Source organism: Centruroides sculpturatus, unplaced genomic scaffold (assembly GCF_000671375.1).
Source record: "Centruroides sculpturatus isolate CEXI.00-Female unplaced genomic scaffold, Cexi_2.0 scaffold253, whole genome shotgun sequence".
In the NCBI taxonomy this organism is placed as follows: Eukaryota; Metazoa; Arthropoda; class Arachnida; order Scorpiones; family Buthidae; genus Centruroides; species Centruroides sculpturatus.
The window spans coordinates 36,166-60,446 of record NW_019384617.1 but is presented as its reverse complement, the minus strand read 5'-3'; the positions used below and the strand labels follow the sequence as shown (position 1 = coordinate 60,446).

The 24,281-nt window shown below is 27.9% G+C and overlaps 2 protein-coding genes across 5 annotated transcripts in view; both read left to right on the top strand.

Moving 5' to 3' along the window:
- LOC111625403 (synaptogenesis protein syg-2-like) overlaps window positions 1-18,413 on the top strand; it is a 71,240-nt gene extending 52,827 nt beyond the window's left edge. For 2 of the 3 annotated variants that reach the window (XM_023368536.1, XM_023368537.1), the window contains exons 6-9: window positions 10,570-10,783; window positions 11,215-11,348; window positions 16,368-16,596; window positions 16,847-18,413. In XM_023368536.1, coding sequence (XP_023224304.1) covers window positions 10,570-10,783; window positions 11,215-11,348; window positions 16,368-16,596; window positions 16,847-16,929 — 660 coding nt within the window. In that variant the 3' untranslated portion in view covers window positions 16,930-18,413. The remainder of the gene's footprint in view (window positions 1-10,569; window positions 10,784-11,214; window positions 11,349-16,367; window positions 16,597-16,846) is intronic. The other variant, XM_023368538.1, reaches the window with a different exon arrangement.
- Window positions 6,131-7,793, top strand: LOC111625404. 2 transcript variants are annotated; one of them, XM_023368539.1, is made up of 3 exons: window positions 6,131-6,512; window positions 6,795-7,023; window positions 7,274-7,793. In XM_023368539.1, the coding sequence occupies exons 1-3, from the start codon at window positions 6,459-6,461 to the stop codon at window positions 7,354-7,356; spliced, it is 366 nt and encodes a 121-aa protein (XP_023224307.1). In that variant the 5' UTR covers window positions 6,131-6,458; the 3' UTR covers window positions 7,357-7,793. The 2 variants fall into 2 exon arrangements, 1 of the variants encoding a protein (XP_023224307.1); XR_002756720.1 differs by lacking the exon at window positions 6,131-6,512 and adding an exon at window positions 6,555-6,713.
- Window positions 18,414-24,281: the final 5,868 nt, after the last annotated feature.

The following is a 24,281-nucleotide window of genomic DNA, read 5'->3' as shown; positions in this document are numbered from 1 at the left end:
AAACATAATAAATTAAACAATTATTATATTTACAAAATCTAAAATTGTATTTCTTATGTTATAAATAACATATAATGAAGTTAAAAAGATAGAATATACAGTAGAGCGTCATTTATCCGAATCAATTGGGGACTGGTGTTGTTCGGATAACTTATTTTTCGGATAACTGATTACGTACGAAAAAATATATTACACTATCCCGTGTTGAAATTTTTTTTCGTTGAGTGTCGCTTCACATTGAATTTTCGTCAATGTTAAGCCTATTGTAAACTTTTTAAAATAATAATCGCGGCTATTGTATTGTTAAAAATTATTTCTTTATTTTTTTCAAACAAAATAAATATATTGAAAAATATAAAAACAAAAAAAATTATACTTTAGAAGTTAATCTAGTATCAAAAACATTCGATTCAGCACGACACACAGTCCTCAGAAAAACACCACACAAAAGTGCCAGTGCTGCCAGCTAAAACACACACCAACAAAAAAAATATTGGAGTAGCCCAAGATATAGCCAAAGATTGCAGCGCCACAGCACTAGCAAAAATTTAAATTTGCCGACTGGAATTCTTTCGGATAACTGACGTTTCAGACAACCGACTTTCGGATAAACGACGCTCTACTGTAATGTCATACAAACAGTAAAAATAAAATTGTAATATGAATGGGAAAGATGCTGCTAAACTTCAAACATGTCAAATGTGGTTAAAAAGTTCCATTCAGGAAATTTTGAACTAAAGGATACAAAACAGAGATAACCCCGAAGGTCAATGAAAAATTGTGGAAAGAAATTGTTAAAAATTGATGCATAACACACAATACAGTACATATAACCAAACATACCAAAAATAAAGTGAAAAAAGCACTGAAAACTTACAAGCATAATGCAAGAGTGATAGATGACTTTGACACATAACAAATTGCATTTATGCTTTGAGCACATTGATTCACTGCATGTGCTTTTTGAACTTCAAAGCATCATTCAAACACCAAGGCAAATTTTATGTTCAAACTCTGAAGTGTTCGAAGTTAGAGTTGTTTGAACTATGAAGTACCACTGTTTATAATTTTTTAAAAATTCAAATTAAAAAACATAAAGTTCTTCAATAAAATAAATATTGTATATATACAAATTATTTTCCAATTTTTGCTGTAGAAATGGCTAAAAGCACTTTCCCTTCTTTCATTTACATTCATTCAGGTGTGGGCTACTATTACCAGAGTCGATAGATATTCTGGTCCTTGCACTACCAATAGCTGTAATACTACTATTCTGGTTTAATAAATATTTCTGCCACTTTGAGCACTTCAATCGTGCATAGTCCTAAGTTTGGCTGGAGCATAGTGAGCGTCAGCTGTAAACATTCAAAATTCTTTTAATATATGAAATTTTCTAGTTTTTAACTCAGATATTTCTTTTGTCTTTTAGAAAGGACTGCTTGTAAATTCTATTTTAATCCAATTTTGAACATTATTTATTTGTAAATGTCGTTTATATTTATACTAGTAGCCTGGGACGCCCCCTAGTGGGCATTCTTTACAAATTTCCATGTGGCATGGTTTCTTTGACTTTTTTGTTCCTATCAATATGCTCTACAGCTCTGTTAAAGTCCCAATTGCATCATATGGATCTATATTTCTATCTATTAAATATTCTATAAAACTTTAAAATAGTTTAATTTGTTTATTTACCTTCGGTTGTAAACCTCAATTTTAAATGTATTTTTTTCAACAAATTTCCCGTGAGTCAATGCGCAATGTTCACTGACTTGTGAGTCACGGGATGTTGTAAACGTGCGGTGCAAGGTTAATCAAGGCATATAATAAATATTTATACCATTCTGTGGTATAAATAATAATTCATATCAATAATAAATTCCTATTACAAATGAAAATAATTTATTGTTAATTTAAAATCATTGCTAGGGCGCCTCTAGTGCCCATTTTTGGCATACCGTTACACGGACACGCATTCAATGGGTTATATAGATAGATTTATATTAACTGTCACTTTTACGATTTTAGACTTTAAATTGATTAGAATGTTTATTTGTTGATTACAATTTGTGTTCATTTTTAAATATGGGATATCTTCAGGATTCCGAGAACTCTCTGAAACAGGAAGAAAAGGGAATGATAAAAATTATATAATCTAATTATGGAAATGTATAGAAATGCTAAACCATATATTAAGATAGGATAGATTTAAAGTGTTACAAAAAAAGAGAATTAGGATTTAGGATGGCTTTGGAGTTTATCAAGGTTAAGTCCATATCTTTTTTTTATTTATTAATATTAGGTGAATTGTTGTAGTTTGCAGTGAGAAAAGAGCTATGATACATGTTATTCACAATTTATATTGTGTTTATTAATTTAATGAGATAGAGAGAGATTAAAGTTGAGCCAAAAAAAGTTAGGAACAGGTTAGAGAAGGGGATTAAAAATCAGTAAACTTAGTTCTTGGATTTCAGATATAGGCCATTAGAGGAAAAAGAGGAAATTCTAACTATTTAGAAAACATATTCAACATAAATTTGTGCACCATCATGGCAGCACTTCCAGTCACGACTGTTCGTGCTCCTGACTGACTCCTCCTGGACGGGAGCCGCCGGCAGACCACCAAGTGTATAACATCACTAGTTATTGATATGTATGTTCAAGAACTACTATGAATCAATAACTAGTGATGTTATACACTCAGCGGCCTGCTGGTGGCTCCTTTCCGGGAGGAGTCCGTCAGGAGCACAAACAGTCCTGACCACCGCCATGACAATGCAATGCTAGCAAGAACTTATTTCTAAAAAAAAATTTAACTTTTAATCAAGTTCTTTCAAATGCTGAACTGCTTGCCTTACATTTGTTACATAAAAAAAACTGCCAATGCCAACCATCTCATTTATCGCAATCTGCATCAACAAGTTGTAAGCCGAACTTAATCACAAACTTTACATGAGACGAAATTCTCTCATCAACATCTAATTCAGGAAAATCTGATTCCAAACATAGAAAAAAATCCTTCAAGGTTGGTCTACTTGCAAAAATGAAATATGCAGACAACGACATTTGAACAAAGCGCATTAAACCACGTTAAACCAATAGAATTGATCAAATAATCTTCAGGTCTGTATGTATTATTTAAAATATACAGACCTGAAGATCTCCAATTGCAGATTGAAAATGTTAGTTGAAAAATTTTTATTTTGAATTAAACCTCACTGGAATACAATTTATGGTTTTTGGATTGAAGTGTTTATTGTATCATTGCAGTCTATCAAGTGGTGTTTATTATATTGATTTGATTATTCTTTTGTTTACAGAATCCACAGAGATGATTACTCCATCTAAATGAATAACTAAACATCAAAACTGGATTTAGCTTTACCTCAGCAAATTTAAATATATTATTAATCAATTTTCATACATGTTGAAGAGAAACTAAGAAGTTAAATTAATCACAAGTATATATATATGTATGCACATATTTATATATACTAAAGGTTTATTTTTAAAATGATTAAAAGTAATTGATATAATATATATAAATTTTATAAATAATTTTGAAATCTTTTAACTTTTTTAGATAAATTACTTTTTAAAAAAGAAATAAGGGTTTTTCTGTATACAATAATGTAGATAATACTTTAAAACATTATCTTAGATATATTATCATGATAATGAGGAGTTTTTATTATGCTAAAATGATGTAAATATATTTCAATCATAAATTTCATTGGTAAATTTAAAAAATGGTTTTATATAAAATAATTTATCTGATTATAAAAATAGTATAAATCATTGATAAATGATTTAAGACATGAATTAAAAAATTTTAATAAAATAATTTACAAAGTTGCATAACTAAAATGCAATATATTCCATTCTGTTGATTGAATAATCTATATAAACATCATTCGAGATGTTCTATAAATTCATTCTTTTATATAAACTATTTAATCAACACTAAAATTTATTTTTAAAATCTTTAATTTGATACATCAAAATTTATTAATCCAGAATATATTTTTATGATAGTGAAAAAAAATAAAGAAAATTTTTCAAAATTAATATAATCATTTAATTTATATCACTCATTAAAAAATTGTTTGTAAGTGTATATTCTAGTGAAAATTTGTTTTAAATTGTGAAGTTTTTTCTTCATACAAGTGTCTTTGTATACTGTATTTATATATATGTAGTTAAGTATAATTTATTTTATGTGTATGATATACAACACAAATAGCATTATTGCATAACTTTTATAGCTTAAATATATATATTATATATAAAATAAAATAATAATATGTTTAATGATATATATATTTTTTTAATTCAAATTTTATAAAAAGAAAAAAATACTAAATTTGATGGTTTTCAATCAAATTTGATGGTTTTGCAGGCTTCAGTAATAGCAGCTTCTAAGCAGCATAACTTATTTTAGAAATTAATAAAATGTTCATTTTTTTAACATATCTATTTTGTAATGTAAAAATTATTGGCTATTTGAAAATACAAAAGAAAATTTAATTTTATTGGTCAAAAATTGTCAGGTTTATATCCAAACTCTTATTGTATTGGAATAAAAGAATTTGGACATTTTATAATTTCATATTTAATAATGCATGTGTAAGATGTACTTTTATGATATAAAGGGTAATTATAAAGATGATGCCAATGCCGTTTTTTAAGGTAACGGTAACATTAATGTTCTCAAACTGTCTCCGTCCATAATGTTAAATTGTGAAGGCCTATTGTGGCTTTGCTATTGGACAAAAATTATAATTTCCAATGTGATAAATTGCTCTTTTTCATTGCATCTATATATATATCAAAACAGATTGAGAACCACAATTTAGAAGTTTTTTTTTTTATTTGTAAAATTTTTATTAAAAATATTTGAGAACTTTATTGATGAATTACTGCTATATTTTTAATATTGTACATATGCCATAATAAAATTGAAGTAAAGCAAATGCTATACTTATTAAATTTTATATATTCAAAAGATGAATCAAAAACAAAAATGTGATATGTGAAATATTGCAGAAAGTTTCTTAATATTGTACATTGAGTACATTCTAAGTATTCTAAGTTCATTGTGCATTAAACATTGTTATGGAATAGCAAATAATGAAGAAACAATTTAATTTAAAAAATTTTTTAAGCAGTAATAGTTTTTATATGTATAAAGATCATTTTTCTAATTATTATGAGTAAAAGCGAAGTAATATTTTGAAAAATCTTCTAATATTCTTCTAATGTTATCTAATTTGAAAATTAAAACATATAATTAATAAGAGATCATAAAATCAAATATTGCAAGATTTTTCAGCATACAAGGCTGAAAAATTATAATGTTATAAAGTCTTACAATAGGCTAAAAATAGACTTATAATATCAAAAACATCCAGTATTATTTGATTATGTTTAGGACTTAATGTAAAAATTTCAGGCTTAATTTGTTTATACAATAGCAGATTAAATTATTTGGAACTATTTAAAGTGTAACAGAATAACCATCAAATTTGTTATCAAAAAGGTCAGTTATTAACTATCACCTGATCAACCATATTGGATTATTTGGTCTGATTCACCTATGAATTGGTTTGAGATTTAAGTATCAAATCCTTGTCAATCTTGTTAGTGATTCTGTCTGTCTAATTTTAATAATGATTCTTCTTCTTTAGTAAGCTAGTGATAATATTAATAAATTTACTTGAGGTAACATTGATCTTCTTATAAATGATGATTTCAATATGCATTTTAATCTTTCACGGATCATCTTCAGATTTAAATTTCTTTCTTCTCCATCAGAAATCCTTGTTTTATTCATAAAAATTCTCTCTATTGACAGCAAAAGTCAACAAGGATTTGTGATAATGCATTTTCAGCTATCTTTGAATTATTTGAATTGGATGGAAACATGGAGATTGTTTTATTCTTTATTCAGATTTTTGAATAAAATAATCCTCTTCTTAAAATTTATTTTAAAAAATTGTATTTGATATAAAAAAAATTTTCATTCGTTAAATGCGTTTTCTTTATCCGTGCGTAAGTTTGTTTGAAATTCATATTACTTAAATTCGTATTCTTAAAATTTATTTTTAAAAAAGGTATTTGATATAAAAAAAATTTTCATTCGTTAAATGCGTTTTCTTTATCCGTGCGTGTGTCTGTTCGACAATATTATTTTCGAAAACTAAAGCCAGAATGCTGAAATTTTTGTGACTTCAACTAAGAATTGTGTATAGTGAAACTTTGATTTAACTCCACCGTTAATTAACTTCAAGCAGTAAGAAATTATAGTGATGAAGTTTAGACACGAATTAAGGTTGAGCGTTTGAAAGTCACGTGATCTGATGATAACAGTGTCGTTCACAATGCAAAATTACACACAATTAGTAATTCACAGATACTGAAGGATTATTTAATATTTATGGAAGAAGATACATTGGGGTCTTATGAATATTGCGCTCTGTCGAGGTCTAATTTTATCCAATTTATGTTTACTTCCGGTGAGCCAAATTTAAAAATATGAAATTTAGTGGAGAAAAGTGAACAGTTTTGAAATCTTGTATTTGCATTTCATGCCAGTTTGTGTGTCTGATCTCAAAGATCCTTGGTAATTTTGGATCAGTACCGCAATAAAACTAAATTTACTTGTATAAAATTCGAATTTTCACCTATTCCTGTTTTTGGTGTGAATATTTGTAGCCGTAAATATGTTAATTAAATGCTTTTTTAAATTCATATGTATTTTTTAAAATTATTTTTATTTAAAGAATCTCTTCCATTAGGCTTCTCCCGAATACATTGTACTATATCCAGTTGAAAAAACGAATGAATCTCAATCGACTGTGGTCGGTTTAAGGTTTAATATGGAATCGACTCACTTCGATTCAAAACTAAAATGCACTTCTATTATATTCCAAGTTATCGACGTCAGAAGTGATGTAAAAGTTGTGGAGAATAATCGAAAAAATGAACTCCAAATGGAAGAAAACAGAGGAGCTGACAGTGTTAGAGGTAAGTTCTGATCGATTTTGTCACTATACTTTAAACGATAAAATGTTTTTATGTAGTTGATATATAGAGTAAAATAACCTTATTTTATAGTTAAATAATGTAGGACATGTTTAAAAAAGAACATATTTTATTTTCTAGTCGTAAGAGCAACGTATATTCGATTTTATTCAGCTGTTTCGTAGATTTTTTAAAATTTTAATATGTAAAATTTCTTCTCAGTTTAAATTGTTATTTATTGTGTTTATTTTAGCCGAAGATGTTCGTGGTTTGGCCAATCATATCATGCCCAGAATAGAAGTGTTATTATTATTACTGCTGCTACCTTTTCTATGATGGAATCGATTGTCAAACTAGTCAGGTGATAAACTATCAAACTGCACTTGTCAGTCAGTCCACTCCCAAGTTCAGTTGACAAAAGCTTGTCTACTTAAACAACTGAATGCAGTGTTTTATCGTAATTTGATTCGAAAGGTACTTTGTTTCAGGTGCTTAATTTGTCCGTGTTTTATCAACAGGCACTCGCTGAAGTTTTGTTATTTTTATTTTTTTGTTAAATTTACAGTCAAATATTTTTCAATCTGTTTAAATTTAAACTCTCTTCATCATTATAACAGTAACTACATCTAAAACTGTGACTTGAAATTTTAAATATCATAGAATGGAAGAAAGAAAAAAGTTCTGACATATAATAGAAATATATATAATCGAGTGAGCAGCTAGTCTACGTAAATTTGACTAAAAAAAAAGAAAATTTTTTTAATTTATGAAACTGCCCAGAATATTTGAATNTGTATACGAGGTGGCCCAAAAGTCAGTTTATTACTTGTAAAGATTGCTATTTTATTCAAATAGTTTACTACTTTAATGAGATTCTTTTTGTTCAATATACAAATTACATATAATGTTCTAAGAAACTAAGTTATAGCTTTCTTACTTCTAAACCTTTGATATTTTGTTCGAGCGATTCGCGTCGTTAACTAACTTTTGAGCCCATATTTTCTAAACAATACTATTGATCCTCTATTATATTTACCGACTCCCTTTTCACAAAAGTAAGAAAGTAGAATAAATACAATAGAGAATATATTTTATTTGGCAATTCTTCATCAAATATTGACCGTTAAGCTTTCATACGTTTCCTGCAGATGTTAATACAATTAATGCAATTTTCCACTAAAAAAATCTCTTTCCGGCTAAATAGAATGTTCTTGCTTTGTTTAAAAAGGTCATTTTATTTTGTATTTATCGATTCACTGTAAAAGTAAACATATAAATAACTGTATTCGTAGATTACCTTATAAATGTTGAAATGATTGCCGTGAATTAAGTGTGATTTATATGGCATTAAAGGAATACACAGTATTCGAGCACATGTGCTTAAATCGGGCCAAACTATTACTTTTTTATTAATTATAAAAATGTAGTTAATATCATTAAATAATCTAATATCGTTAAAAGCATTTTATCATACATATATTCAATGATAAAATTGGTTTCTTATTTTTTATTATCGATAATAATGAATTACATTTATAAAAGGGTGGCTCAAAAGTCAGTTAACAGGGCTATACATGTTTAAGACTTTTAAGAACGCCAACCTGCGATTTTAACCGTATGTCTCGGTTAACTGACTTTTCGAGCACTCTATATTTATAAGTTATAAACATTCTACAATGTTTATAACTTATGTAAATTAAGATCTGGAGCTAACTATTAAATATACTTAATTCAATTTTTACAGAATTACAACTTAAAATAGCAAATAAAATTAAACGCTTTGTCATATTTTTATATAAGACGATTTAACTCGATTCTTGTTTTCGTTAGATTTACCATTGTTTCGCCGCCGAAGGATTAAACGAGATTTGCCCCCACTTTTTTTTTTTTATTATTTTGACAAAAGAGAAAAAGAAAGGATAGGAAAATCAATTTTCCATTCGCTTCTTAAAATTGCTTTCGTCACCTTTTAATGCTTTCCCTCACCGCTCTGCAAACTAATTTTTTTCAATTATTGGTATAAATTTAAATATTTTCTTAAATATTGTGTAATTACCCTAATTCGATAGCATTTAATGCTTTTTTATTGATTTACCATTAATTAATTAATTAAGCATTACATAGGCTATTGTAGCTAAATCTATATACAGCGAAACCTGTGTAAACCGGACTCGTACGGTGTCGAATATTTTTCCGGTTTGGTAAAAAACTTGTTCAAAACGGAAACGGTAGGTTTCCGTTTTGAACACGTTTTTTTTATAACATGGAAAATCGCTGTTTTTAAGAAAATTTCCAGTTTAGGCAGGTTTCACTTTGCAAGTTTGAGTTTGAGAAGTTATAAGCCGCGTGATTTCTTCACCTTTTTTAGAAGGGGAATATGCGTATAATTATAAAATAATGCATTCTTCCCTGGCATTTTATAGTATAAATTTATTTAAAAATTTAGTTACATCTTACATATTAGCCTAATTATACATACATTAAACATAATAGATATTAACTAAATTGTAGCTATTTTTAAATAACTAATTCTTATAAGAATAGAGGGGAATAAAAATATGATCTATATTCAGTTCATTTAATTGGAGATATTCCAATTTATGCAGATCATAGTACTGGAAGAATTGTGAAGTTAATAGAGTGCAGTAATGCTGATAGAGTAAAGGAGAGTGTATTTGAACGAGCACAAGCGAGGTATATTAAGCACTAGTCAAAAAATTCTAACAAGTATATGTTGAATTTATGGCTATTTTAATAACTAGTGGTTGGAGTTATAGTAGTGTTTTCAAATACTCTTCATTTAGTCAACCATGAATGCACCAAGTATTTTATAGCTGATATAATACTTATATCGAAAAGAATCTGCGGCTAATATAGATGTATGATCCTCGGGAGCTTCAGGAATAAAATTTAAACTGAAGAAAAAACAAATTGTCTTGAACAACAAATCTGGAACATTATAGAACATTTGTATTGCGGATATATAAGGGATACTTAATTTTTCTTCACTCTGTACAGTACATTTTAGATCCCCAGACCAAAATCTTAGTTACTCCATGGTGAAGAATGGATTATTTGTTAAAATTTTCCTACCATTTTTTAACATTATTGAATGGAATTGTAGCTTGTCCAATGTTTGACTTTCAGGAATATCGTTCAAATTTATTTCTTTCATTTTACTGTAATATACGATTAATGATAAAGATGAAGTATTGATTAATATTGATTTCCCATCATATATGATTGATTACTTTATTATATATCTCTGTTTAAATTCAGTTTTTCAATAAAGTTTAAATTAAATATCGTGTTCTTATTTCTTATCATTAGAAAAATTTCTAATTAAGTAATTAATTAGAAATTCTATAATGTGATTTTTTAGTAGATTTTAATTAAAAGACAATCAGTATCCCGAACTAATTTCATTTATTTTTCAACGAAACATCTAATAATTTAATATTATACATAACTGAAATTTTAATCGTATTAAAGTAATAATGATAATATCAAATTATTGCGAATAATAATGAGAAAAATTTTATTCCGTAGTTATCATCGGATTATGAAGAATCCGTTAATGTTACGAAGAACGAAGATGGATTAGAAGTTTCATCTTCAAAATTGAGCTTTATATTATCTGAAAATTTTATGGGCAGAGATGAGATAAGTATAAAATGCGTAGCAACAATATCACTATATGAATCAGTCAGCAGCGAGGAACTTATCATGAATGATAAGAACAACACATTAAAGTCACCATCCAGTAATTATTTTTCTCCCATTTTCTCATATAACTAAGATATTACAATATTTAATGCAGTATGATATCATTTATGATGCTGATATGTTTCAATTATCTTTTCTTATTGTTGAATTCAGGGGTTCTCAATCTTTTTCTTGCATTATGCCATGTACAAAATATTATTTTCATTCCACCCACTTAAAATTTTCTTTATTTTCCATGATTTTGCGTAATATATCAAGTAAATCAGTTAATGAATTTTTCACATAATTGTTATTATTCTTATTTGAAAATTATCTGGAACCTTCAAAAAATACCATAAATATCTAATTTTTCCATTGATATGCAGTTGATCCGTTGAATTTCTTTGAACCCCTTCTTGTGAATCTTTGGTTTAATTAATTAATATATTCCAGTACTGGTTTTTACTTTTATTCTTTCGAATTTTTTAGCAGATGGTACAGAAAAACCGATAATAACAGAAGGTCAGCCGGTTTATCGAAAGGGAGATTTAGTAAATGTAAACTGTACGTCACCCAAATCGTATCCACCACCCGAAATTGAATGGTATATTAATGATGAAAAAGTAAGTTTTGCATCTCTCAAGCACTTAAAAATTAATTATTCATAAGTTAATCTTCGTAATGGTTTTGATTTTTCTTTAAATAAAATAAAATATATTTTAATATATTAAATTAATGAATAAAGTTTGATAAAAATGCATTAATATGTTCTTAAAAGTAAGTTTTAATTAAAACTTATTTGACTGTTAATTAATACAAATTTTCAAGTAGTTTTAAAGTGATTTTAGTTTGAAGAGTAATTTAAAATGTTGAATACTTAAAAAATAAATTCTCTCTTCGTTTTTAATTCTTTATATAATAATAAAAAGAGGAAAATTTAAATTAATAAATGAATAAATAAGTTTAGAAGAGGAAAAATTTAATTGGGAAACTTTTTAGTTGTTTACTAAGTTATGTTGCATGTAATTTTTATATATTTGCATAGTTTCTATATTATAAAGTAATTTTCTCATAGTATAAATATAATCCTTTCATACTGACATATACGTTGTATATATACGTAAACTTTTCATTCATATAATTTACAGTATATATTTTATTATAATCGATGTAATAAAAAATTTATAAAATATACATACAGTGAAACATCGACATAAATAACGCTTTTTTGTGTATAACCAATGAATAATTGTGAATTGGATTTTTCTGTAAATATTAAGTAGAGAGCTCTTAACTATGTGTGAATTACTGATTGTGTGATTTTGCATTGTAAATGACATTATCACCAAATAATTTGAGTTTCATACACAAACTCGAATCTTCCTGTTCATCTCGTCATTACGTTTAGCAATGAATTTCTGAGTGAGCCAACTCGCATGGTTATTGGCTTATGTAGACAGACTTAACATAGATATTGTATAGGCTACCGTAAAAACACAATAGCCTACGATCACTAGCAACATATTTTTCAAGGAGCTGCCATATGCATTCCAGTGATACACATGATAATGCTCAATGAAAAAAGAAAAGGCTGAACAAAAACAAGTATTAAATTTCTTTCTTCTTTACCTCGTGCTTGTTTATGTAGCTTAGTATTTGATTCTGTATCATCCAGGGCTTGAGACATTATTTTTTTGTGCTGTTTATTTCTGAATTCGAGTGGGCGACAGTGGGGACCGGCAAAAAATGGAGGTGGAAGCGCCGTTCCTTGACGTCTCATGTGAATACATCCCTGGTTTCCTATTATATTTTCCTGGCTTATACTAAAATTTTGCTATAATTAAGATTATTTTAATTTAGATATTTATTTATATATTTTAGCTAAATTATAGCTGTATACATGTATTAGCAGACCATTTGATGTAAAGAATATTTGCCACTAGCACCAACATGTATATACATTGCATATATATATTTATTCAATTTATTTCCATATTTAAAAAAAAAAGAGTATGTTTGTCTTGATATGAAATCTAAAAAAGACGTTTTGTGTTGCGATAAAAATAATACTAGTTTATTGACATGACAATATTAAATGGCAAAGAGTAGCATGACCTAAATTCATCTCTTAGCAAAGAAAAATGAAAACTTCTTCCCTTACATAATAATATTTATTTTATTTATTTTGTATAATATAAATTTATGTTCTTGTTCTTCCTGCAAAACAGAAGAGTACAGTTTATGTTACAGTGTAGCTTCTAATATTTTATTTTAAAACAAAACAAAATTATTATTTAGAAATTGAATATAAGCATTTTTAATGCTCTCAATTAAGAAAAATAAAATTATAGCTTAATAATATCAGAATAATTATTATAATTATACTTTCACTATTATTATTGAATTATAAAATTTGATATTATTTAAAATTTTATACAATATTCTTGTAAAAGGCGATTTTTATCTGTTTTTATTACTTAAATGTTAGTAGAATTATGAATAAATGTGAAATAAAATCATAAAGTTTGGTCTAAGCTTAAAATTTCTGATTAAGAAGAGACAAAATTAAATGTTATATTTATAAATACTGTAATTCTAATTAAAATATATCCTTTTATTGCTGATTCTTTCCAGTTCTTTCAACATTCCAGAATTATTTTCTAATTATTAAGATATTCTTTTTGTTTAGTAAACAGTTGGCATTTTTTTATTATTATTATTTTGGAGTTAAGGGAATTTATCCTTAAAAAGATATAATAATAATATTACTTTATTAAATTGGTAAAGTAAAATATTTAAAAGGAAAGGAATTACTTTTAATTTTTTTAAAGAAATAAAAAAGTATGTAATATTAAATAAGTGAAAGTTTAATTTAATTTGTTTTATTTTATATGAAATTAAAGATTTGTTTCTTTGTAAACTGGAATATTAAATTAATATATACTTTTAATCATTTTTTATTTATTTCTATTTATTCTTTAAAGTGTTGTTCTGTTGTTAAGTAAGCTTTTATCCATTATTTCATCTTTATTTAAGGCACTGAAACAAAGATAAAATGTAGTGTACAAGAAAAATTTTTTGAAGTCAATCAAAAAGAATTTATTTTAATTACATTAATTTACACTCAAGTATGTAGGAAACTGCTTTGAAAATTCATAATAAACATCACTGCTTTAATATATATGTAAATTCATTTTAACATACAACTAGAAACGACTTGCAACTAAATTGAGCAACAATTAATTGGAGAAGATTTTTTAAATTATTTTTCGTGATTGAGTTACTTTCGCTTTACACTGAAATAAATTTTTTTCTAGAAAAAATGTCTACGGGAACTTAACGAGTTTGCTTAAATTTTAATTTGAAATTCTGTGAAAGAGAAAAATTCCGTAATGATCCGACAAATTTTAATTTTCTCCCTCTTAAAATTATAAGAAATCACGGTTATTGACAAAATGACAAGAAAAAGAATATATACTGTATACAGTTAAAACACAACAAGGAAGACAGGGAAAGTTGCTAATTATCTTGTCGATATTTTTGGGAAATAATTGAATTTTTAGTTTAAAAGTTGTTTTAGCTGGAAAAACTTTGAATAAAATTATTTAAATAGTTTATAATTTTTACAGCTAAAGAAATTTTTTAACTGAAAATTTAACTATTTTCCAATAATATAGTATATATATGAACATACTTAAATAAGTAAAGTGTATATATATTATATACACTTTGCTTATTTTACTTATAAATTAGTGATTTTAATTAATGTCATAATATCAAATAATAACAATAATAATTTATTTGAACTACTAATGTAGTTGAAATATGTAGTCCACGTGGAAGAGATATTGTTACGTTGAAAATAGTCAAATGTATCTTTAAATTCATAATATACAGTATATAAAAGCTATGTATATACATGTATATTATTATTATTATTTATTGTTAAGTATTCCACTCCAAAAGGAGTACTACACTGAAAATACAAAGGTAAAAGTATGTTAATATGTAATATACTGTACATTTAAATGTACAGTATATATACTGTATGCACACATCTTTTAAATGTCATATATTATGAATTTAAATGTATATATTTGACTCTCTTCAAGATAACAATGCCTCTTCCATATGTAACTACCCTATTTGTTTAAATAAATTATCTATAAAAATTAAATTGAAGACGTGGTTGTTGAAAAAGGAATCGCCTATTTATTCAAAAGTCTTCAATTTAATTTTTAAACTTAATCTCCATCCAACGAAATTCTACAAATTATTTATAGACTATTGATTCTACTTAATGTTAATAACATGTAAGCAAAATATTTAAATACCGGTAAGTGTAATATACTCAAAATAATAATAAAATTCTCTTTTAATGAGCAATATGTGGGTCTATTGAAAAAATGAAAGGTTCAGTCAATCTTTGAATTTATATCATTTCAAATACTTATGCTTTGGCCGTAAGAACACAGAGAAATTCAAATTGATTTTTACTCGACTTAAAACTTTCATTCTTGTACTTTTTTAAATAATAATATCGTTTAAACTTCATTCAAACTGTTTTTCCCCCTGTGTGTCTGTCCTGTCCTACGGTGTTTGGACGAGTAAATCGATATTTAAAATGGTTGAATTAAACACTAGCAATTGTTAGTTTTCAGTGTAATGAATATTGAATTTTTCTTTTGTAAAATCTTGAATATTAAAATCGAATTTGGTTTCATAAAATAGAAAAGGGTTGGAGATAGAAGAGCATTGTTTGTCGTCAGTGATTACTGCTTGATTAATTTTTTGTGAAATCAATAGAGGGCAGCACTGATTTAATTTTGTTTTTAAAATTTTAAATGTATACAAATTTAATTGTAAAAATAAAATTAATTAATTATTTTTATTAAACTAAGTTTGTTTGAAATTCATATTACTTAAATTCGTATTCTTAAAATTTATTTTTAAAAAAGGTATTTGATATAAAAAAAATTTTCATTCGTTAAATGCGTTTTCTTTATCCGTGCGTGTGTCTGTTCGACAATATTATTTTCGAAAACTAAAGCCAGAATGCTGAAATTTTTGTGACTTCAACTAAGAATTGTGTATAGTGAAACTTTGATTTAACTCCACCGTTAATTAACTTCAAGCAGTAAGAAATTATAGTGATGAAGTTTAGACACGAATTAAGGTTGAGCGTTTGAAAGTCACGTGATCTGATGATAACAGTGTCGTTCACAATGCAAAATTACACACAATTAGTAATTCACAGATACTGAAGGATTATTTAATATTTATGGAAGAAGATACATTGGGGTCTTATGAATATTGCGCTCTGTCGAGGTCTAATTTTATCCAATTTATGTTTACTTCCGGTGAGCCAAATTTAAAAATATGAAATTTAGTGGAGAGAAGTGAACAGTTTTGAAATCTTGTATTTGCATTTCATGCCAGTTTGTGTGTCTGATCTCAAAGATCCTTGGTAATTTTGGATCAGTACCGCAATAAAACTAAATTTACTTGTATAAAATTCGAATTTTCACCTATTCCTGTTTTTGGTGTGAATATTTGTAGCCGTAAATATGTTAATTAAATGCTTTTTTAAATTCATATGTATTTTTTAAAATTATTTTTATTTAAAGAATCTCTTCCATTAGGCTTCTCCCGAATACATTGTACTATATCCAGTTGAAAAAACGAATGAATCTCAATCGACTGTGGTCGGTTTAAGGTTTAATATGGAATCGACTCACTTCGATTCAAAACTAAAATGCACTTCTATTATATTCCAAGTTATCGACGTCAGAAGTGATGTAAAAGTTGTGGAGAATAATCGAAAAAATGAACTCCAAATGGAAGAAAACAGAGGAGCTGACAGTGTTAGAGGTAAGTTCTGATCGATTTTGTCACTATACTTTAAACGATAAAATGTTTTTATGTAGTTGATATATAGAGTAAAATAACCTTATTTTATAGTTAAATAATGTAGGACATGTTTAAAAAAGAACATATTTTATTTTCTAGTCGTAAGAGCAACGTATATTCGATTTTATTCATCTGTTTCGTAGATTTTTTAAAATTTTAATATGTAAAATTTCTTCTCAGTTTAAATTGTTATTTATTGTGTTTATTTTAGCCGAAGATGTTCGTGGTTTGGCCAATCATATCATGCCCAGAATAGAAGTGTTATTATTATTACTGCTGCTACCTTTTCTATGATGGAATCGATTGTCAAACTAGTCAGGTGATAAACTATCAAACTGCACTTGTCAGTCAGTCCACTCCCAAGTTCAGTTGACAAAAGCTTGTCTACTTAAACAACTGAATGCAGTGTTTTATCGTAATTTGATTCGAAAGGTACTTTGTTTCAGGTGCTTAATTTGTCCGTGTTTTATCAACAGGCACTCGCTGAAGTTTTGTTATTTTTATTTTTTTGTTAAATTTACAGTCAAATATTTTTCAATCTGTTTAAATTTAAACTCTCTTCATCATTATAACAGTAACTACATCTAAAACTGTGACTTGAAATTTTAAATATCATAGAATGGAAGAAAGAAAAAAGTTCTGACATATAATAGAAATATATATAATCGAGTGAGCAGCTAGTCTACGTAAATTTGACTAAAAAAAAAAGAAAATTTTTTTAATTTATGAAACTGCCCAGAATATTTGAATATGATAAAAAAAAAAGTAAATAAATATATTTGTCGAAACGACGATTGGTAGTTCCAAAAAACTACAAGTGTATTTTGTATTATTCTACAATGTATATTCGTGTGACAAAGGTGCTGCTGGCTTAGGCGTAAATGTAACTTATGATGTCACTTCCAGAAGGTTCTAGGAAGTTTCTCGAACTAACATTTTTCAAAGTGTAGTATAAAAAAATCAGTAATTAGAAATGGCATTTGTATTTTTTCGCCCTTTTTTCCACTAAAAACAATTACGTCTACGTGAAGTCTATATAAGTATACATATATAAGAAAAAATACATATATATTTCCATCTCTGATTAAAATAAAAATTACCCCCCTCGTATAGTCATTTTGATATTAAAAATATTTTTTCTTCTTCGTACAGTAGTCTAAAATATTATTTTTCTATTAAAAAATAAAAATTAATAAAGTTTAAACAATTAACATAATTATTCTCAGCTGTAGATATTTATTCTTAAGCTACAGTATCTCTCCTGGAAACATTTTATCGCCAACTAAGAACAAATTTGCAGTTTTTTTTCATTTTAATTGTCATTAAAGTGATAGTTTTAACAGTTTAATTAAATTAATAAATATTCTGGCATTATTCACAGAATTCCCATAAATTAAAATTAACATCATTCTCTGAACTAATATTAATATCATAGTTTGAATTTAATTAGCTGTATTAAAATCAGATGTTGACAATTTATCATATCGAATTTTAATCATTAAAATAATTGATAGGAATTTATAAAAATAAAGTAATTACGATTCTACTAAACAGGAAACGTCACTATAAGTCGAACAGTTGCATTCCATATTTGTTAAATGGTTCAGTTGACATTCCTTTGTATGCACCTTTATTTTTTTAATTAATAAAAACTGTGATAAATATCTCACAGTTAAATTATGTGATGATTATTATATATATATATATTTAATGTAGTTTAATTATTGTATATAGCAGAAGTATATAAATTGTGCCGTTGTATTCGTACGAATGACATAAAAAACCAAAGTTCCTTGTATTATTTGATAAATTTTTTTTTTGTTTATTTGCACATCTTCAACTTCGTTTTCATTGATAAAGTTCATTGTTAAACTCTGGAATTCTAACAGATCTTACATTATACTATTCATAATATATGACTCAACAATACAAAGCTTTTTTCTTTTTGTTAATTGATGTGACTAAGTTAGTGTTATTATATTTTCTACCTCAGAAATTACTGAAGTTTTGTCACATCAAATCAGTGATATATATATATATGACTGTATGTATATCAGGATATAGAAAAAAAAAATGATTTATATTTTTTGAGAAACATTCTGTACTAAGGTGATGAGTGATTGTGGGAAAGATCTGTGATGTATTTAGTGAAAGCTAATAGTAAAGTGTTATTTTCTATGGTATTTTTTACGCTAAATTTTATTACAATGTGGTTGAAAGCATCATTTCTCTGAAATATTATTAAGTACAGAGAACTAATTTTTCATGTAATTGTTCAACTATAATGTGATGTTCTGTATATTTTTCAGAAATTGTCTGACATTCCTAGTAAATATTTGTATCGCTTCTTAAATAATTTATTTTTCAAGCCGTTAAATAAAATAGAAAAAGTGAAGAAATGTAATTAAAAATTTCTTTTTGTTTTTATTTTTTTGTCAACCATTCCTTTATTATAANGATTTATAAGAAAGGTGTAAAATCCGCATGTATCAGACTGATTTAATTATTTTAAAATAATTAAAATTGCTTATTTTATTTTTTTTACACTTTAAAATTATTATTTTTATTTTTAAAATAAGAAAAAAGTGTTCGATGGAATCACATAAACAGGAAAGACCTCGAATAGGGGGTGGCGGGGGATTTTCATCACGTTATATAGCTTCATGACTGATATTCTATTGGAAGAATCACAGCTCCATTCTAGCAAAAAGATATGGCATGGATGTCTTAATGAGCCTATCAGTTTGCAGTTCTTGCACTTACCACGTCGACATCTTCCACTATGCACGCAAGAAAGAAAATTACCATGATTGTTATCTGCGTAGTAAGAACGCATAGACGTATTTAATTAGCACACTTTTTAGATGAAAAAAATTACTAATTAACTCATTACGTATAGGATTACATATAATTAAAGGTAAGGAATTAATGTGTATATATGTATGTATATATGTATATATATATATATATATATATACATATATATTAGCAAACTGAAGATCAATAGTACAGTGCTTGGTTTTGGCAAACTCGATCGCCATTCTATATATATATATATATATACATATGTACATATATATTAGCAAACTGAAGATCAATAGTACAGTGCTTGGTTTTGGCAAACTCGATCGCCATTCTACAACAGGCGCAGCGTGAAAGAGACGGGGTGGAAAATATACATCTCGGATGTTGATGAGGATGGACAGACACCCCGGTGTCCCTTAATGGGAAGGTCTACTTCCTGCTAGTAATGGGACATTGCTAGTACGAATATAGAAGATTCGTAAGGTTGTAGCACAAGTGGTCATGCTGTATATGGTTCCATTTGACAATGTTTCCACGCCTCGGCAGCAAGAAAGGTTCGTCCATAGGTCGGTCGGAGAGTTTCAAACAAAGAGTAAGTGAAAATTTAATGCAAAAAATTATCATTTATAACATAATTAACTTCGGAATAGTTAACAAAACGTAATAAATTAAAATTCTCCTTTTAGTTGATAAGGGAGGAATCAATATAGATACATAGGGTATCAGATAAATTTTCCGCGTTTTTAAGTTGTAAATTACTGTTTTTGTGTATTAACATGTAGATTTTTATGTGTGAAAATATATTATAGATGTATTATTATATGGCACCCTCCGTTTTTCTTGTTTACCTTCGACTAGTGAATGGACTTATCCAGTTTCCGTTCATGCAATTTCCTGCAGCAGACCACTGAGTGTCTGGCCTAACGGATAGGGGAAAATAAATTCGATAATATTGACATTTATATCATATATTAAAATAATGCAACANATTGGTACGGAATCGATATAGATAAGTAGTAAAACTCATCAGTGAGTGTAAAAGAAATTCTTGAATAGAAACTCTAATGAAGTAACAACTTAGAATAAAGACGATCGATGCTTATAGACTGATAAACCCATAAAGATGAAGAAAGATGGAAGTATTATTCTTAAAGACAAAGAAAAATATTTTTAAAACATTCTACTTTAAGTATTATAAGAAAAAATGATTAAAATTAACGATTCTAAAAGTTCTTTTAGTAAATCTTATTCATGTTTACAAGTGAATTAAATGTGCTAATTGCGTTAAACACAATTAATCCTTGTAATTGAATGCATTTTACATTATTACTACAGGTTATTAGTCCCACTCTTGTGAGGCCCTGTTGCATATCGCTTTCTTCTACCTCACTCTCTCCTCTGACAAATTCTGATCAATTCCAATACTCAAACACATTTCAAACAATCGTCTTCTCGATCTACCTCTTATTCTCCCGAGAAGATCCTTATCCACCCCACGTTTTCCGACATAATCCAAAAGAATTCGTTCCACATGCCCTAATCGTCGTAATCTTGACTCTAATTTTCTAAGAGATTTTCTCAAAACCCAAAGTCTGTATTCTCACCATACTACTTTGATCGTGTTTATTCTTGTCATTCCATATTCATCTCAACATCTAGCGTATTCGCATTTTTCTTAGTTAAAGGCAATGTTTCCATCCATACATCAAGGCAGGCGATACCACTCATAAACCTTTCCATTCGGCTTTAGTGAGATTTTTCTATCACATTAAAAACCTGACACCCTTCTGCAGCCTTGTCAACCTGCCTGTATACTATGACTGACCTTCCTTCGCTACCTGTGCCACTTGAATCCTGTCTTAGACAGTTTCTGACTTCTCATCTTAACATGCCGTGCATTATCATTTTTCACATCAACCATTTCACATATTATAAATTTGGTTTTGGTTCCGCTCAGTGTCAAATCTGTATCTTCTAGTGACATCCTACAATATTTACATTATTGTAGTTATTGAGTGTAAAAGAAATTCTTGAATAGAAACTCTAATGAAGTAACAACTTAGAATAAAGACGATCGATGCTTATAGACTGATAAACCCATAAAGATGAAGAAAGATGGAAGTATTATTCCTGCAATGTTTTGTAAATACAGAATATTTCAATTATAATTGTAGGCTACAAAATATTGTAAACAATTATATACATGGAAGTCGAAAAGTAGTTCTCCGATTTTTAATTTGAATATAAACAAATTACAATGTAGGAATAAGAAACACAGATATATTAGGTGTATATTTGCCCACTTTATTCGACATAGTCAGCAAGTATGTTGAGACATTTGTAAGGGTAGATCAAAAAATCAGACTCGGTTGTAGAAGATGCATCTTCAATGTTTTATTTCTTGGACATCTTCAACAGACTGAAATTAAAGCCTAGGAACAAGTGGCAGTCCGATGATGCCAAATCAGGATTATAAGCAGGATGGTTAAAGATTCACAGTGTCACGTGCAATACACGACCGAGTATTACTGTTCAATAGTCACAATTTCTCAGATTTCAATTTATGCCCAAGAAGTAAAATTTTGGCTATGTCTCAGGACTTATTTTTCTACCATCAAGGCTTCTAAACGCCTGTTATGTCGGGGCCTGTCCCTCATCATCCGGCTTTTCCATTGTGAACCCGGTCTAACATGATGAGTCTGATAAAAGGATCTCTTAGTGCCCAAAAAGTGGAGAGTCCAAAATTGAAAATAGACTATCAAGGCTTCGATTTCTTAATCAACCACTATGGTAAATGCTTCAATAGACAAGTTGACTATGTCAAACATATGCCTATTTAGAAGGTCTATCAGACTGCCACTTATTTTTCTAGCCCCTAACACATTAAAAATTATATTAAATTTTTACACTATTAAAAACATTTGACAAAAATAAAGAATTATATCTTAATACAAATGCAATGAAGAGAAAAATTTCTAATGTTTTTGAGGCGTTGTGCTCCAATAAGGTCTAAACCCAGCGGAGTAGCGTGGGTGTCAGCCGCCCGGGGCGGAGGAAAATTTCGCTGTCCCGTTATTGAGACATCTCAATTTAAAAGACTAAAATTCAGTTTCGTAACAGAAGAACAAGTAATGAAAATTTCCTTACCAGTGTAGCCACCCGTCTAAAATAGCTCCATTAGATATTGGAGGTGTATACTTGTAGGTGTGTATGAAAACAAATGAACCGCACAAGCAAAAAAAACAAAAGGTTAACAGTGCGCGCACGGGTGTAATTAATAGTTCACCGGACGGTGAGTCTATTCCCGGACTATTCCGTGCTCACTTCAATCGGTCCGGATCGTAGGTGCGACGGGACTATGGGATAAAATGGTTCAAATTTTTACAAGATATTAATATTATTTATTGTGAAATTTTGCTGCCCCCACTACGCTACGCTACTGTCTAAACCAAATAGCACTGAATGACCCTATGTGATAAGACCTGCATATACGGTATATGTTTCACAAATTAAATATCGAAAAGTGTACATGTTGTAATATGTTAGTAATGTACTGGAAACTTGGAAGCACTTTTTTGTGGATACCTATTGTATGATTTCTGTAGGGAGGCCCAGTTTGGTGGCAAAAAGTGTAAAATATTTTAATTTATTACAATATAAATTGTATAACAATTTTGCCATTATAATCAAGCTGTTAACATTGTTAAACTTAGTAAATAGCGGCGCCCCCAGGCTACAAAAAAAGAGCATTATACATTACACAAAAGCTTCAAACTAATTCAACTTGGGATCAATGCTCCCACTAGGTGGCACGATTGCAACGGGCAACTTGGCCTTGAAAGCGAGTAATGTTTCGTGATTTCAAGGCGGAGTTTTGGTGAACATACATCGAAGTTAGGACAATGGACGAATATCATTGATTAGTTTCTGTTATATTTGCAGAATACGCTAGAAATCACGAATTTTCTGTTGTTTGTTGATAATGGTATTTGGGGCCTCCTTGAGGATTATAAAAATGGCAACATACACGAAAAGAGGGACGTGCCCCAATGTATACAGGCGCCCTGTTCTTAACACTGTAGAAATATAATTTGCTTAATTTGCTTTATTAATCTCTTCCTTATAAATGGACTTATACCTGAAACAAAGATTAATTGATCGATATATGTTCCTTGTTTCTGTAACTTGTTTACATTCAAAATAAGAAACTGTTGCCTTATGACAACCCTCATAACTACAATACATTATTTCTGAAAATTGTTATTATTCAATCTACATATCATTGAAAATTATTAAAATATTTAGTAAATGCGAAATAATTCTAAAACAAATTCATTTCTCGATTTTTATTTATTAAATTTCTGAAATATCGACCTTTTGAAATGGTAGATCACCCCTTTGTTTATTGTAAAATAATTTAATAATCACAAAAGCACCGGAATGAATTTTACTTCCATTAATTTAAATTGGAATTTGGGAGCTTAATTATTATCCGAAAACTAATGATTTCAGACGTACGAAAAGTAAAGGTTAATTCCATGATATTTTGTTTCAAATGATTAATCTAAAGATCCAAATATATAGAAAATATGATTTCTTATACGATTCTTATAAATTTTCAATGCAAATGGAGTCATGAGATTCTCTAGAATCGTGGGTTCGATTCCCTGGTAAACGTAGTTTCCCTTATCTTAATTTTTACGTATTTTGAATATGACTTACTTGTTAGAAATTAAAAATTTATATTTTATATTACTTTTTAAACTGTATTTTGCTATGTTTATTCTTATAGTTTTTAAATTATTTAGTGCCAAATTTTTTTTTTTTTTAATTGCTCTTTA